The sequence below is a fragment of the Anopheles gambiae genome, chromosome 2 (assembly GCF_943734735.2).
Source record: "Anopheles gambiae chromosome 2, idAnoGambNW_F1_1, whole genome shotgun sequence".
In the NCBI taxonomy this organism is placed as follows: Eukaryota; Metazoa; Arthropoda; class Insecta; order Diptera; family Culicidae; genus Anopheles; species Anopheles gambiae.
The window spans coordinates 63,756,606-63,774,488 of record NC_064601.1 but is presented as its reverse complement, the minus strand read 5'-3'; the positions used below and the strand labels follow the sequence as shown (position 1 = coordinate 63,774,488).

The 17,883-nt window shown below is 42.9% G+C and overlaps 1 protein-coding gene across 2 annotated transcripts in view; it reads right to left on the bottom strand.

Annotated features, from left to right (window-relative positions):
* LOC133392203 (uncharacterized) overlaps positions 1-16,861 on the bottom strand; it is a 17,257-nt gene extending 396 nt beyond the window's left edge. Inside the window, exons 1-6 of one of the 2 annotated variants that reach the window (XM_061651740.1) lie at positions 13,985-16,861; positions 13,508-13,898; positions 13,118-13,425; positions 8,543-12,963; positions 1,222-8,468; positions 1-1,004 (exon numbers count right to left, since the gene is read on the bottom strand). The exon at positions 1-1,004 is cut by the window's left edge and continues 396 nt beyond it. In XM_061651740.1, the coding sequence (XP_061507724.1) occupies positions 12,767-12,963; positions 13,118-13,425; positions 13,508-13,898; positions 13,985-14,147 (1,059 nt within the window). In that variant the 5' untranslated portion in view covers positions 14,148-16,861 and the 3' untranslated portion in view covers positions 1-1,004; positions 1,222-8,468; positions 8,543-12,766. The remainder of the gene's footprint in view (positions 1,005-1,221; positions 8,469-8,542; positions 12,964-13,117; positions 13,426-13,507; positions 13,899-13,984) is intronic. The other variant, XM_061651739.1, reaches the window with a different exon arrangement.
* Positions 16,862-17,883: the final 1,022 nt, after the last annotated feature.

Here is a 17,883-nt window from a genome sequence, read left to right as displayed (position 1 = left end):
AAATCTTGCTGAATTTGTTGGTTTCTGCTTCGACAACATGGATCGTGGTACTCAAGTTGATGCAGTATATATCGACTTCAGGGCTGCGTTTGATAGTATTTCTCATGATATTCTACTCTCGAAGCTAAAAAACTCGGTTTCCTCGACTGGCACATCACCTGGCGGCGTTCATACATAACTGGTCGTTCGTACTATATAAGCATTGGATCTCATCGTTCTCTCTCCTTCACCAGCTCCTCCGGAGTGCCTCAAGGGAGTAACATGGGACCGCTACTCTTCCTCATCTATATAAATGATCTATCTTTTGTTTTACCGCCAGGCCAACACCTAATGTACGCCGATGACGTAAAAATATTCACTCCAGTTAGATACGACAGTGACTGTGTACGCCTTCAAATGATCCTTGAGAATCTCGACAGCTGGTGCAGCAGAAACGCCCTCCAAGTGTGTGCTGATAAATGCCAGTGTATATCATTCAGCAGAGCCCGTTACCCTATCTTGTTTACATACACTATGCTCAACACGGCTTTGGTTCGCACGACATCTTTGGCGAGATCGATTCCCCGGCATTACTAGCCAGCGTCAATTTGTTCACTCCCTGTCGGATTCTTAGATCTAATTTCCATCTGCGTGTACCGCGTACCCGCAACAACCATAGCCAGGGACACCCTATTATACGTATTTCCCTCGAGTTCAATGAAGTGTTAGATTTGTTCGATTTTAGTATGTCTACTTCCACGTTCAAGGAGAAATTGCGTCTACGTAACATTTAATGTTTGCTTATAACTAGAGGTTTATTTATATGCTCCTTAATTTAATTATAAGGTTGCCGATTAGGCATGATGGTCCGTCGGTTATATATAATAAATAAATAAATAAATTACTATGTATGAGCCTGCCGCGCGCGTCGATACGTTCGCGTTACTGGATGACGGGTCTACATCAACGCTTATGGATGAAGGACTGATACAGGAACTTGCTCTTGGGCACCACACCCACTCAACCTGCAATGGATAGGGAAGGTATCCCGAAAGGAGCAGGATTCCGTGAAGGTGTCAGTACGTGTGTCTGGTCGCAATGAGTCGTGTATGAAGGAGATGATACACATGCACACCGTTAAGCAACTTGCGCTACCCGCACAGTCACTGGATGTGGCTCAACTTGCCGCCACACACGGTCACCTGAGAGGACTACCAGTAAGTCGATATGTGCGTATCGTACCTCGCGTTCTTATTGGAGCCGACAACTGCCATTTGAGCCAACCAATGAAGATCTTGAAGGGCAAACGGGGAGAGCCAGTCGCTTGCAGGACTCGTTTAGGATGGCTTATTTACGGTCATTACGCAGTTGATCGAGATGTTCAACATGGCGTCATCGCGAAGAAGCCTACCTGTCGCAGCCACCGGACCATTGTACCGATTAGCTCAACCTCCGTACCGCTACAGAATACGGAGCACGAAACCGATCGACCTGCGCTTCAGTTTTCCGTTGGTCCAAAATCACTCTGCAAGGCTGCGGCAAAGCAGCGGTATGTATGCCTAAAAACAGATTAAATAATCAATCCCGTTGCAGACAATAAAACAAAGGCGAAGATAAAACCACACTTATCTGATGACCGCAGCGGGCGAGCAGACAACAATGCTTCCACCAAGCGCCGGTGATGAAACGGGCTCAACCTTATCGTAAACAGGAGGAAACGCCGCAGGAGGATAGGCCGGTGATGCAAATTGAACTGCTAAATAAGCGATGGTTCTATCGCCCGGGGCAAACGCGCTGTAGCAGCTGCCGACTCCGCCAAAAAGGTCCACATAATGACCTCGCTTTTCAGAAATCATACGCGCATACGAACGGTTCACAAATAACAGTATAGGGCTCGGGATAGCATCTTTCTAAGCGCAAACGATAAGCACGGTAAGAAACTGTTCATAAATGCTGCGTGAGACCACTTTAACACGAGGTAGCAAATGTAAACAAACGACACGCGCTAATCTGACAGGTTGGATAAGAAAGTCGAAGCTAGCGAAAAATCAATTGTGGTACACTTGGGAAGACAATGTTGGAACCTTTTCGCAAGGTACCCAACGACCTGTCGTAAACGCGCGTTTTGAAATATGTAAGATATTGGTTTGGGTTTCAACCGATCGCGTTCGGTTCGGCAAGCAAAGGATAAAAAGGGCGACAGGACACGGAGAAGGTCTCTAAACCAAAAGCGGGAATCGAAGACTAATATTTTGGCAAACGTAGAACAATAAATCGTTTCGGCAAAGAATTTACACCGCGTTGGTTTTCATTTCGCAACAGGGCGCTAAACCTACGCAGGCCTGCGCAGGAAACTGCTCGAATTTGCGCTGCGGAGGCACTCTCATCGCAGCATCTCGTCAACAGTGCTGGTTACAAATCAAGCTTCCTTGCTGCTCTATCTTCATCGGTGCAATTTACATACTCCCTTCTCTCGCCAAAAATCAAAATACGCTCAGTGCACTTGATGCAACGATCGATATTATAGTGACGAGGATGAAAAAATATGATCGTATGCTGCTTTTTGGAGACTTTAATCGAGCGGATATTTCATGGATACATGACACAACACATTAGTATTTTCGTGCACAAGTTTCCCCTACATCCGTTGATGCGTTTTTCGACATTATTCGTTTTTATAACATGCGTCAGCTCAGTGGCATTTTAAATTATCGGAATGTTCAATTAGACCCAATTTTCTACTTCTCTCCTCATGATAACTATGCGTCTCACGTCAGTGTTCCTTCATTAGCCGCGTCTCCTCTATTACCTGAAGATCAGCATAACCCAGCATTAGAATTGTGTACTTCTATTAATCACACATCCGTTAATCATTTGTCGTCTCATGTTAGGAGTAATACAGGGAACCTCAATCGCTCATATAATTTCGCTGGACGAAGCGGTCTCTATTTTCACACAGCTAGTGTCTTCAGCTTTCCCATTGTGCTGTCCTTTACGTAAAGCCCATACTTTTCCTCCCTGGTTCAATTCAATCCTTGAATCCATGAAACGTGATAAGCAGCGCTACTTACGCGACTATCGGGAATACCGTAATCCATACACTAAACGACTGTTCAAATATGCAGCAACGGCGTATCGCATTTATAATCGGGCCCGTTATAAGTCCTACATAGCTTTCTTGCAATGCCGATTTACTTTTCACCCAACACAGTTCTGGAGCTATAGCTCTTCCCTTCGTAACAATCAGCGTCTGCCCAGTACCATGTCTTATGGTTCGTCAACAGCATGTTCCGAACAAGAGTTTTGTGCACTTTTCGCTGATCGCTTCTGCAACGCCTACTCTGATTACATTAATGGTGAGGAATTGTTAGAGGATAGACTTTCTACTACACGTCGCGATGTTTTGTGTTCCCGTTCCCTAAATTGAACCGTCGAAAATGTTGTAACAGCTATCTTCTTCTTCTTCTTTGGCTCAACAACCGATGTCGGCCAAGGCCTGCCTGTACCCACTTGTGGGCTTGGCTTTCAGTGACTAATCGATTCCCACCCATAGCAGGATAGTCAGTCCTACGTATGGCGGCGCGATCTATTTGGGAATTGAACCCATGACGGGCATGCTGTTAAGTCGTACGAGTTGACGACTATACTACGAGACCGGCAACAGCTATATTGTCCTTAAAACTTTCTTATTCTCCTGGCCCAGATGGTATACCTGCAATCATCCTTAAAAAGTGCACCAACTCTATTGCTCCCATAATGACATTCATTTTCAATCTCTCCTTTCAACATAAATGTTTCCCTGTTCTATGGAAAACAGGTTGGCTACGTCCTATTTTTAAAAAAGGTAGTAAATCTGAAGTAAGCAACTATCGTGGTATTTCCCTACTTCCCGCTAGTGGCAAGGTATTGGAAATCATCGTTCATTCTGAGCTTTTGTTTTTATCGAAGCAGTATATAACGTTTAATCAGCATGGATTTATGCCAAAACGTTCCACTACCTCTAGCCTTATGTCGTTCATATCCAAATTGTTCTAGTACTTAGATACAGGTTACCAAGTTGATACAGTGTATACTGATATTAAATCTGCTTTTGATAGAGTATCTCATAAACTATTGTTGATGAAGCTCTCTAAATTAGGCTTATCTACGTCTTTCGTTCACTGGATTGGTTCTTACCTTTCTAATAGAAATCTTCATGTAAGCTACGGATCGTCCTTTTCTTTACCGTTTTACAATTCTTCTGGTGTCCCTCAAGGAAGTGTACTAAGTCCCCTCTTGTTTCTGTTATTCATAAATGACATTAGTTTTATTCTCCCATCTCGTAACCTCCTTCTATATGCAGATGACATTAAAGTATTTGTTCCAGTGATGCAAGAGGATGATTGCAGCGCACTCCAATCTCTTCTTAACTCCCTCTCTTCATGGTGTGCGTCAAACTTCTTAGAGCTCTGTCCTAGTAAATCTCTCCTGTAGCGTGATCTCTTTTTGTCGTCGTCATTCCCCTCTTATTCGCAATTAGGTTCTTAATAACACTGTTATCAACAGGGTGTCACGTGTTCGCGACTTAGGTGTTATGTTAGACGAAAGGCTATCACTCGATAGTCATCTTGAATTGGCCATCGATAAAGCTTATTCAAACCTTGGCCTTATTTTTCGCATGACGTCGGGCTTCATCGATTTGAGGTGCCTTAAGGCATTGTATTGTTCCCTAGTGCGCCCTGTTGTTGAGTATGCTTCTGTTGTCTTCTGTACTAACAGGGCAGGTTGGAATAACAAACTCGAAGGCGTGCAAAAGCGCTTCACTAGGTGCTTATATTGTCGCCTCTTTGGAAATTCCACCACCGCATTACCGTCATACAGTGATCGTTGCATATTGTTCAATCTCGACACCCTCGAATTTAGACGAACTAAAGCATGTGTGTCATTTATCAGCAATTTGTTACGAGGGAATATAGATGCTCCAGACTTGCTTTCCCAACTTTGTTGGTATGTTCCTTCCAGGTGTTTAAGAAATCGGATTGCTCTTTAAATACCTTTCCGCAATACAGCGTTTGGCATTAACGACCCGTGGCTAATTGGTTTTGTTTCAATTCAATGAACATTACCGCGATTTTAATTTCTAATTTTGTGTTCCGGCTCTTTGTTATTCTTTCTAATTACACCTGTTTCCATCTACGTTCGAATCTCGTGCCATTTGCATCGAATCGCAAACCGCCTGCTTCGGATCGCATGCCACTACGATCGAATGCGTGCAACCATGGTTGAATCACGTGCCAGTATGGTCGAACCGCGTTCCACTATGGTCAAATCATATGCCACTACGATCGAATCGTGTGCCGCTACCATTGGATTTCTGAAAGCAAGAGCATAGTAAACGGTTTGTTTACGTTTGAAAGCTGTTTCTTTCTTCGCCGACGGCATTTAGTTTGTAAAACACTAATAAAAGAGAATTCTCTAATTATAGGTAAATCACGAATATTGGTTCAAACCATGGTCCTTTGTTGATGGTAAAATCCTTGTTTTCAACTAATATTCGGTGTTCGTTGTTGATGGTAAAATCCATGGTTTAAACCAATATTCGTGATTTACCTATAATCAGAGAATTCCTTTTTATTAGTATTTTACTAGCTAAATACCGTCGGTGAAGAAAGAAACAGCTATCAAACGTAAACAAACAATTTACTATGCTCTTGCTTTCAGAAATCCAATGGTTGCGGTGTTCTTAATTTCTTTTTTGTTTTAAATATTTTCTTCTTATCCGCTGCTTATTTTCCTTTCACTATGGATTTCCATTCTGTTACATCCTTTTCTATTTCCCCTTAGTTTAGTTAAGTTACATGTTAAATGTTAAATGAAATGAAATAAGCTGTCGAAAGAGGCAAACTTAAAGTAAACGCTAAATTACTGTGATATATCACTTTGTTTCAAAATGAACAGTCGCCTGTTCGTTGGCCTTAACAAGCATAGCAATCAGATTTATTTGATGTATTTGATAAATTGATCAGATATAATAAATATTAATAAAATTAATGGGTGTTCTTGTGCGACTTACACCTGTTTCCATCTACGTTCGAATCTCGTGCCGTTTGCATCGAATCGCAAACCGCCTGCTTCGAATCGCATGCCACTACGATCGAATGCTTGCACCCATGGTTGAATCGCGTGCCAGTATGGTTGAATCGCATTCCACTATGGTCGAATCATATGCCACTACGATCGAATCGTGTGCCGCTACCATTGGATTTCTGAAAGCAAGAGCATAGTGAACTGTTTGTTTACGTTGGAAATCTGTTTCCTTCTTCGCGACGGCATTTCATTTGTAAAATACTAATAAATGGGATTTATTCTCTGATTATAGGTAAACCCCACGAATATTGGTTGAAACCAAGGATTTTACCATCAACAACGAACACCGAATATTAGTTGAACACAAGGATTTTACCATCAACAAGGGACCACGATATTCGTCGATAACAAGGATTTTACGTGTAATCAGTGAATAACTGCCTTTTATTAGTACTATTTTACAAACGAAATGCCGTCGGCGAAGAAGGAAACAGCTTTCAAACGTAAACAAACAGTTAACTATGCTCTTGCTTTCAGAAATCCAATGGTAGCGGCACACGATTCGATCGTAGTGGCATACGATTCTACCATAGTGGAACGCGATTCAACCGTACTGGCACGCGATTCAACCATGGGTGCAAGCATTCGATCGTAGTGGCATGCGATTCGAAGCAGTCGGTTTGCGATTCGATGCAAACGGCACGAGATTCGAACGTAGATGGAAACAGGTGTATTTAGAATTAGTTATTAATTTATTTTGCAAGCACTGACGCAATACAGGGTTTCGAATCATATAAGGGAATAGTTCAATCACTTAGGGGAATGTTGCAAATCGGTAGGGGAATATTGCATGCAAGCTGTGGATGTTTGCAATCACTTAGGGGAGTTCTGCAATCGATTAGGGGATTGTTGCAAGCGTACTGTGGAGCTGTCATCAGACTGTGGGTGCCGGTGTAAATACCTTAAAATTTGCAAGCTTGCTTGCAACATTCCCCTACCGATTTGCAACATTCCCCTAAGTGGTTGAACTATTCCCTTATATGATTCGAAATCCTGTAAAAGGCCCATTTATTATTATTATTATCATTATTACCAAAATAAATATTCTGAACCTGTGGTTGCGTTAGTGATATGACCTGATTAGTTGTATATTGCAACAAGTTTATTTGTTAAATAGTATAACAGCAGTTTTTAGGCAATATATTGGTTTTAGGAAAATAGACTATAATAACACGAGCACTAGAAAACGAAACCAAACTTAATATTACTATATATACAACCAGCTTAGATAAAGTGGTCATCTTATAAGTAAGAAGAGAGTATTAGTATGGAACTGTTACCATATTAAATCAGTGAAATAATACCTTAACGTATTCCTTCAACTTGTAGCGACCAGAGTTCCATCTGGTGCATACACCTAGAACCACGACCAAAAATGTTCGACGGGCGAACTAGAGCGAGACAACCAGTGACAGCACGCTTCACCGCCTCGATTATCCGGTGGCTTGCTACACACATTCTCTTCTCCGGCCACTCTTGATCGAGCAACAGCAATTTTCGCGTCTCTCCCGAACTCACCGTTCCGCGGCTTAGTAAAAAAACGAATAAACCGAACTCTAGTAAAACGTAAAACGTAGTTCGCAAAGCGTGTTGCGTATCATTTCTTTAAAAAATTAGGGACCACATTCATGGCGCCTCTAAAACTGGTGACCCCGAAGTGATCCGCAACCGACGCCGTTAATTCGTACGTGAGTGTGTGTGTACTACACATCGCAAACTTTTGTTCCGCGTTGAACGTGTTCAAACGTGCCACCGGCATCGGAGATCGACGGAGGGAGGACAACGCGTGTGTGTGTGTGCCTACGACCGGGAGTGCTACCAGCGTTAGAGGTACCGGCAACGCAGTTGGCCTCCTCCCCCCTTTCCCTGTAAAGTGTGCAACGAGCGCCCTTTCATCATTCACCGGACGTTGAGTGCGGGCCGACAAAAAACGCAGCAACGCCGTGTTAGTGCGCCCGTAGCTACAAGGAGCGTTCCTGCATTCGGCGAACAAAAGAATCACCCGCTCACGCGTGCCGCCTCGAAGCGCGACCCGTCCGGCAAAATGAGTGTATTTTTTGAGTGATTTGAGTACCGTCCCCCGTTAGCAGTTACTCTTGGAGGAATGAGTTACACCCTCGCGCGAGCCCTCCCCCTCCCCACCCGTAACGCACGGTGCGCTTTGCAGTTGTCAATGTGTTTGTGTTCTTTCGAGCCATGCGTGGTATGCTTAGCAGTGTGCGTGACATTTCAACGCGGTGCCATAGTTGTTTATTTTTATTGACAGCGGTAAACATTCACAGTTCAATTTTCATGTCGTGAACAACAAGCAATTTTGTCAGCGTTTTATTCACAGTTTTCTCTACGTCGCTTTTTCGAAATCTCTACAATTAAAAGAGTAAAAGTAAGTTAAACATATTTAGAGGAAAGTTAATGTGAAAAGTAAATAAAAACGTACCTATTTTGCTCTAGCAACATCATGTCTATGCCGACAAAGCAAGCGCGTCCGGAAGATCCAGATGATGTTGGTATGTTTTGCAGTGAAGAAGTTGTGCGAAACCCTACGTGCGTACAAGTGCTTCCAGTAGTTAGTACCGTGGAGAATCAGCTAACAACATCTTCTGCTGCATCATATACGTTGACATCTTCCGGCGGTAATGTTTCGGCAGTTACGGTTCATACTGCCCCCAATGAACAGCCATCAATATCATCTGTTCCGTCGTCGGCGTTGAACGTTTCCGATGAAGTTGCTGCTGCACTTGCACGTTTGTCAAGAAACGTTATTTGTGTTGCAATGCAGCAGCCAAATACATCTTCCACGATGATGCCAGCTGGTACAGTTGTTTGCGCCGGTGGACAGCAAATTCCATCATCTTCATTGGTGATGGCATCCTCTAGTCCGGATAGTGTTGTTGTGTCACGCCCGTCAGGATGTGTTGTGCATGCCGGAGCACAACGGTTGCCGTCGGCTGCAACGGTGGGGGCAGCATCCAGTGGTGTTGTCGCTGCTGTTCATGCTGAAGGACAACGGCTTCCATCGGCTGCAACGGTGGTCCCAGCATCCAGGAGTGTTGTCGCTGCCGCCGGAGGACAACGGTTGCCGTTTCGATCAACAAACGCAACTTCCAGCAGTGTTGTTGTTGCTGCACGTCCGCCAGGAAGGGTTGTACACGCCAGAGGACAACGGTTGCCGTCAGCTGCAACGGTGGGTACAGCATCCAGTGGTGTTGTCGCTGCTGTTCATGCTGAAGGACAACGGCTTCCATCGGCTGCAACGGTGGTCCCAGCATCCAGGAGTGTTGTCGCTGCGGCCGGAGGACAACGGTTGCCGCCTGGATCACCAAACGCAACTTCCAGCGGTGTTGATACTGTTGCAGCACGTCCGCCAAGAAGTGTGGTACACGCTAGAGGACAACGGTTGCCGTCGGCTGCAACGATGGTGACCGCATCCAGAGGTGTTGTCGCTGCCGCCGGAGGGCAACGGCTGCCGTCGGCTGCAACAGTGGGGACAGCATCTGGAGGTGCTGTAGCTGCTGTTCATGCTGGAGGACAACGGCTTCCGTCGGCTGCAACGGTGGAGACAGCATCCAGGATTGTTGTCGCTGCCGCCGGAGGGCAACGGTTGCCGTCGGCTGCAACAGTGGGGACAGCATCTGGAGGTGCTGTAGCTGCTGTTCATGCTGGAGGACAACGGCTTCCGTCGGCTGCAACGGTGGTGACAGCATCCAGGAGTGTTGTCGCTGCCGCCGGAGGACAACAGTTGCCATTGGCTTCAACGATAGTGACAGCATCCGGAGGTGTCGCTGCTGCAGCAAACCCGCCCGGAAGGGTTAAACGCACCGGAGGACAACGGTTTTCGTCGTCTGCAACAGTGATTGCAGCATCTGGAGGTGGTTTTGCTGCTGCGACACGCCCGCAAGGATATTCTGTTCATGCCGTAGGACAACGTTTGCCGTCATCTGCGTTGGCGAACACAACATCCAAAGGCGTTTTTGCTGCTGCAACACACCCACCAGGAAATGCTGTCCATGTTGGAGGACAACGGCTGCCGTCGGCTGCAACGGTGGTGACAGCATCTAGAAGTGTTGTCGCTGCCGCCGGAGGTCAACGGTTGCCGTCTGAATCAACAATCGCAACTTCCAGCGGTGTTGTTCCTGTTACTGCACGTCCGCCAGGAAGTGTTGTACACGCCAGAGGACAACGGTTGCCGTCGGCTGCAACAGTGGGGACAGCATCTTGTGGTGTTGTTGCTGCTGTTCATACTGGAGGACAACGGCTTCCGTCGGCTGCAACGGTGGAGACAGCCGAGAGTGTTGCCGCTGCCGCCGGAGGACAACTGTTGCCGTCTACATCACCAAAAGCAACTTCCAGTGGCGTTGTTGTTGCTACGGAACGCCCGCCAGGAAATGTTGTTGATGCTGGATTGCAACAGTTGACGTCGTCTTCAGCGGTGGTGACAGCAACTGGAGGTGTTGTCGCTGCTGCAGCAAAACCGCCAGGAATGGCTAAATGCTCCGCAGGACAACGGTTATCGTCGTCTGCAACTGTCATTGCAGCATCCGGAGGTGGTTTTTCTGCTGCGACACGCCCGCAAGCAAGGATTATCAGCGCAGATGTTCTCAAGCCAACATCAGCTGTATCAATGATGGAAATTTCCAGCGATGATGGTTTTGCTGCAACACAGCCGCAAGAAGAAAGCCACCCGTCTTGCTGCTGTCCGCTTTGCCGAAAGCTGCTTATTAGACAGGATGCTCGAAATGCTCAAATACTTGCTCTGTTAGATGGACTTTCCTTGACAATGAATCCTATGAAAGGACTTCGAAGGAATGTAAATACATTTAATATTACTGTAGTGTCCAACGTGCAGCAGCTAGATGAGCTGGAAGCTAAGTTGGAAAATAATGAATTCTTTTTTTTTTGTTATGTACAAAGAATCGATGCTGATATTACAAGTCAGGATGCATTCAATAGGTTACATGAGGCTTTGGATATCCTTTTTGATAGAGCATTTTTCGCTTCATGCAGTTGGAAAGGGTCAAGTGGAAAAAAAATACCGTTTTGTAATTACCGGCATGTATTACGTTTGCTTAGGGCTGTCGGAAAAAATCACTTGGGGATAGAAGTCGATGACCTTTTTGTAGAAAAGTTTATGAAATCAAAGTTGGAGCATGCTACTCAACGTTTGAATTTGGAGGGTTCAAGGAAATCGACTTGTCACAATAGAAAATTTTTAAGTTAGTTAATTTAGTTAATTAAGATAGTTTACCTGTATATATATGTTATGTATTCCTAAACGTCTATAAGCTGTCACATATGTACATATGAATATTTTTAAATTAATGTATAATTAAACTTTAGTCTTATCATTATGAGCTTAAGTAGCGTTATTATAAGATGTTCATATTGATACCAAAGTTTATTTGAAATCTAGTCGAAAAATTATGCACTGCACTACTATCATTATAATCTATACATATTATTAAAAGTAATGTTTTTTTCATGACATAGCTAATATGAACTATTATGATAAATATTCTGAATTCTTGCCTTAACATATACAAATTTATATTAACTTTAAATGAGCAATCAAAATACTACTTAAATGATTCATAACATGATACTAACATCTGTAAAATTAAGAGATTATGATGCGGTTGCTACGCTTTAACAGTAATTTTGTGGCTGTAAGTTTGTAACATAAATACAAACATTTTGTTAGAAAAAACTGTCAGGAAGTATTTCAAAAACTATCTGTGATGTATAAGGAAGTGCATGCATTTCATTGGATTTTTATTTATTTTGTATAAGTAAACCGTATACAAACAACAAACAAAATTTGTGCAACGGACTGTGATCTGCAATAATATAATAATAATACAAAGATTAGTTACATGTTATACCTTTATATATATATATGTATATATGTATATATATTGTTATGTTTTATTCGGTTAACGTCCTTAGAAAGGGTACTAACACTAAGCAGTTATCAGTAGTTTTATTAGCTACTAATTTACACTTTATATTCCAGGGTAAAAATACCATTTCATCGGTACGAAGGTTACTTATATTTTCTTCATATATATCCTTCATAAAAGGTGAAATATAGTACGAGTGGGTTTCCGTTATATAATTGAATGCTCTCCCATTAATTATTATAGTTGAATCTTTTTGTTCTGCGCTACAATATTTAACTATGTAGTTATCATGAGTCAAAAACCAATTGGACTGAATACTAGGAGAAAGAATTAATTGTCGATTAATGTGCAATGCTACTCCATTAGTTTTGGTTTTCAAAAATGGAAAAGAGAGATTTGCTGTACTTGATGACGCAGTATGTGGGTTTTGCTCCGATATCCTATTTGCAGCCTGCACCAAAACCTTATGACCGTTTCGAAGACAGTTCTTGACATGCTGGAGCTTACTTTCAAAGGGATAAGAAGATAATGCAGAAACATTTGGAACTCACTAGCTTTCCACAATCCAATGTCTTCAACAGAACGGAGTTTGCGATGAAACTCTAAAGGAAGTTCCACCTCCTTCAGCAAAGCATCAATCTTGCTTATTGTTTCTTCAGACCACTTGGCACCCCCTCCTAATTTGCCTGATTTCCATCCTTTCAGCATTGTTCTTGTTACGCCGTAGTCAAAGAGGTGCAAACGATCTGCTATAATAATCTGCTTTATGATGTCAAAGTTCTTAAGATCCATGAGAGGCGTTTTTTCCCGATGATGTGCTCCGTAATTTGATTGGACGAAATCTTCATGCGTTCTTGCTGGATGATCCATTCCCGGGAAACATGTAACTCGGTGTGCGCTGTGATATTTTCCTTGTACCGTACATTTTTGGCAACCATGTGTGTGGTTGAAGTAAACTGAACTTGTGAGAAAATTTAAAAATATGTTTTAATACACCTCATAAGTAAATAAGTCGCAAAAGCCTATATAGGGACGTTTTTTTTTCGCGCAGAACGTTATGCCAATAAAGAGAAAGCAAATGTATCATTAAATTTAAGAGGATTTTTATAATTTACCTTTTATGAATGCTCGTGCTGGTGAGTCCGCGATGAAAGCTCTTACGTGTATTTCGATTGGCTTATTGGCTATTACAATGCCATTATCCATCAACCCATTTAGCTCGTCGACAAGCGGACGCAGATATTCCTCAACACTCTTTGGTTTCGATTCACTAAAAAAGTTGCCAACCATCAATACTGGAACTTCCGGCATTTCTTGAATGCTCATTGATATGGGCCAAAACTGTTTTCGAGTGCTCTTGTGCAGTGGAAGTCCATCAATCGAAAAGTTCAACGAAAATTTGCTGACTCTTGGTGGCACATCGCTGTAAAGATACAAAATACAGACAAAAAACATATAATATTAGTAAAAAGTAGTCATCGTATTTAAGACTATTGCTTTCTTACCGAAAGTGATCCTTGAGAACCGATCGTACCCCAGGGAACCAAAATTCTCCCCCTGCTATAGGGTACGTTTCTTTTCCACATTGCCTTGTCTTAAGCAACGTGCGCGCATCTTTCGGCAGCTGGTAGTTATTTTTTTTACGTAAAATTTCTAATAGTCCATTTAGAGCTTGATGTGTTTGGTATGTTTTTAATGCCCAATTTCGAATAAGCTCATCAAATGGTTCCTCCTCGTGTTGAGACTCTTGTGTGCTGTGCATAGTTTCCTCGGCTTCATCGTAATCTTCGTTGACCTCTTCATATACTTCCGTATCGTCGAATGCATCGATAGTAACCCAATCACTGACGTATTCTTCTTGCAAGATGTATTCATCAAATGGACAAGGATGGTTCTCTGCAATGAGTAGATAAAAAATAAGTATTATAATTGTGTTTAATTTGCATTGGTCACAAATTTTAATTTTTTTATTTTCCACTTACCACAATTCGGGTGTTCACTGAACTCTACATTTGACGTAGCTGTCTGAATATTACTTGGCCCAGCTTCACTACTCTCTCCAAACAATTCAGCATCAAGCTTTTTATTATTGGCTTCTATGGATCTATACATGGATCCTGACTTGCGTTTGTCTTTGGCCGACATTGTCGTGATTGAGTGAAATTCACGGCACGTTGAATATTTAAAATATACACTTGTATTATTCTGCACTTGTATTATAACAGTATTGCACAAAATTTATAACTGTACAGAGCACGCATAACAACACCGAGTGAAACGACTGCCCGAATCGTATTGACACAAACATAAATTGCGCGGGTTTTTATAAGCCAGAAAAGAGGTAGGATTTTTTATTTTCTTATGTAACGGACTATTTAGTACCTTTATTTTAAGCTACTTATGTAACAGGATAAACACTAGCAGGTGTAATGTTTAGATATTTACCCATTGAATCCTTGTATAAACCAGGGTAATATTTTGATTTTTAAGCAACACAATTATGCAGGCCAGATACACAGGTAAAGAAAATTATTATTACATTTCTCTTGGGCAATGGCTATTTGATCAAAAGAACAAAATAACAGAACAATCTGAACTCATTGGTTGAACTTCGATTCCATGCTAACTATTGAGTATGTGCTTTTTAGTTGGCACGTTTTTTCATACAAAAAAATGAATGAAAAATGAAAAAATGAAAAAATTTTCTCGGCAGGCCATAAGATTTTTGTGAAATTAAAAAAAAAACGGTATTCTGATACAAACTATTGAATTCTGACTGTAGTTGAACGCTTATTAGTTGGCATGCTTTTAAATTGAACACTTGATACTTGGTTGACAGTTCAATTTAAAAGCATGCGTTTGTATGGAAAACAGGGTTTGTTAAATTTGATATTATTTATTAAACGTTTACCATATGGCTGGTCCAGATCGAACTATTTTTTTTTTTCTTTTGACTCTACAACCGTTGTCGGTCAAGGCCTGTCTGTACCACTTGTCGTGTTGGCTTTCAGTGACTTTTGGATAAACCCCCATAGCAGGATAGTCAGTGTTACGTATGGCGGCACGGTCTATTTGGGGCTTGAACCCATGACGAGCATGTTGTTAAGTCGTACGAGTTGACTGTACCACGAGACAGGCTTAATTAATTAATTAATTAATTAAATTATTAATTTAGATTGTAATAATCACGCTCATAATAAAATTTTATCGTTTATGTTATGTCATAATATAATTTATGCATGCATTGTATGGTGGTCTCGCTTGAATTCCTCCAGCCAGGCGGGCATTTATAACCGGGTTTCAAACAAAAGTGTTAACTGTCCTTTACTGCTCTCGTGGGTTCAGCTATACTTGGGGTGGGTCATACGATTAATTTTACGATACGATCCGGAGTCTCACGGAATCGATCCCGAACCATGGTTGCAGTAAGGGTTGCTAGATCACTTTAGGAATGAAATTCGACCTGTGGGTGCAGCGAGTTTGGGTCAACCCGAATAATCAGTAGGTACATAAAAGTATAAGCATTTCCGACCCGGTGCTTGGGCCTACTTTACCTACTTGTACCTTCCGGGTCGACCCGAACGACTACTGGTCACTTACGGATGACTCTGACCCGGTAAGTTCGGATCGACCCGCTCATCACAAAGCCACGACGTACAAGCCAAGATGTACACGTGCGATCCCGGTTATTGCACCCCGGATTTCGTTTGGCGTCCGCAACCCCATAATCTGCATGTCCGGAATGCTAACCACGGCAGCGAAATTAACTAGCCGCATATTAAACCATATAAACATAAAACACAACGATATACCACGATTTTTATAATTTTACCGGTACACAAGTGGATAGGCGGGGGAGGGAAATGGAATAACACGGGTAAATAATAGTAAAAACACTTTTGTCACAAATCTAACATAATATTTGCATATGGCATAATTCTTTTACATTTGCAAAAAGAGCATATACCTCGATGCATGTTGTTGTTATTTACCTTTTTGTTGACTTTGTTAACATGATGTCTACCTCTTTGGCCGAAGTACAAACAGGCATAAATATCACTACAACACTTTGTTTTCCAACACTTTTCATATTTAAATTAACTGTGCACGTCGAAGTAACACTAAACACATTAATACACTTCACTATAACAAGTTTTTGTTCACATTATCACGCAGAATCAAGGAGATTAAAAACATCAACATTCGAAACGTCAAACTTTGCCACTTTGTATGAAGTCAAATGTGGTAGTAAGAATGAGACAGACTGACCGGCAAAAATTGGGTGCAAATAAAAAACGAGTTCTCCAGCTGAAATAGCCGTCGACGCACGCACACAATCACACACGGCTTGTTCCAATACGCTGGGTTCGTTTTGTGTTAGTGACAAGCGCACTCAAAAAGCAAAGCGCGCTCTCACCGCAGCGCGTTTCTCCTTGCTTCCTCAAGCTTCCTCATACCCCTCGGCCTGAATCACTCAAAATTTGGGGTCTCATTGTTTGCGTGGGACAAGCGCACACACACCATCATCGGCGCAGCAGAAAATTTTCCATCGAGCTTTTGACGGCTGACGCAATCGACGCAATTCCTGGAAGCGGATCGACGACATTCTCCGCTGGTGGACTCCTCGACGCCGATCACCGCCTCGCAAGCTGTTTCTACACCTCGTGCTACTGGGAATTTTTCCGTTTGTGTGCGCTTCCATCTACGGGTGCGATCAAGAAAGAAGACACCAACGTCGAGTTGCGCACGCAACCACGCAAACAATGAGACCCCAAATTTTGAGTGATTCAGGCCGAGGGGTATGAGGAAGCTTGAGGAAGCACGGAGAAGCCCACTGCGATGAGAGTTCGCATTCTGTTTTACACGCGCGCTTCACTAACACCAATACAAATACCGTGCTTTGACGAGCCGTCTGTGAATGTGTGTGTGTCTTCTTTCAGCGAGCTCACCAACTTGGATCTGCTCGTCACATCGTGTTGTCTCGCTTACACTACAGCATCGAACCATCGCTCCGTATGTCCCCCCCTCCTACGCGTACAAAACCAACAGTACAGCGCGACGCTTTGTCGGAGATGGTTGTGCGCGTTTGGTTCTAAGTTCCGCGCGCAGTGTTTGTGCGTTGATGCGCATTTCGTGCGCCGGTGTGTTTTGGTGAAGTGTGCAGTGAATAAACAGTGTGCACAGACGCACATGCAGTGCGTGGATCGACAGGTAAGAATTTGCTGAACAGAGGCAACGCAGATTGTCGACAAGTTTCCCGCAGCCTGGCTCGACCCGGTATGACGTCATTCGTGAGTATGAAGGATTCTAAATGTGTACTTTAGTGTGTACTTTATAATTCAATAAAGTGTTTAATGTAATAAAAAATGACAGTGTTTGTATTTAGTTTTAGAATAAGTGCATGAAAGAAAACGAAAAACGAAAGAAACAACTATCTTTACATGTGTTGGTAGCATGGCTCGAAAGAACACAAACACATTGAGAACTGCAGAGCGCACCGTGCGTTACGGGTGGGGAGGGGGAGGGCTCGCGCGAGGGTGTAACTCATTCGTCGAAGGGGCACTGTATTTCGACAGCGTCACTCAAATCACTCAAAAAATACACTCATTTTGCCGGACGGGAAATTATCCAGCCGTAGCAGTAGTGACACATCGCCGCCACCACGATTTTTTCGCTCGAAGGCGAACCCGCTTGGATCCAGCCGACAATAAAGACAACGCCGCTATTTTGTGTGCACCATTTCATACAAGAGAGGAAACGCCAATTTCTCCACCCGAGAAGGAAGACGACGCACGCTGCTTCTGAAGCGTTTTCACACCGATCGACCGCAACGACGACACCCTGGTTACTTGAACAATTAAGGTAAGATCCACCCTTTTTA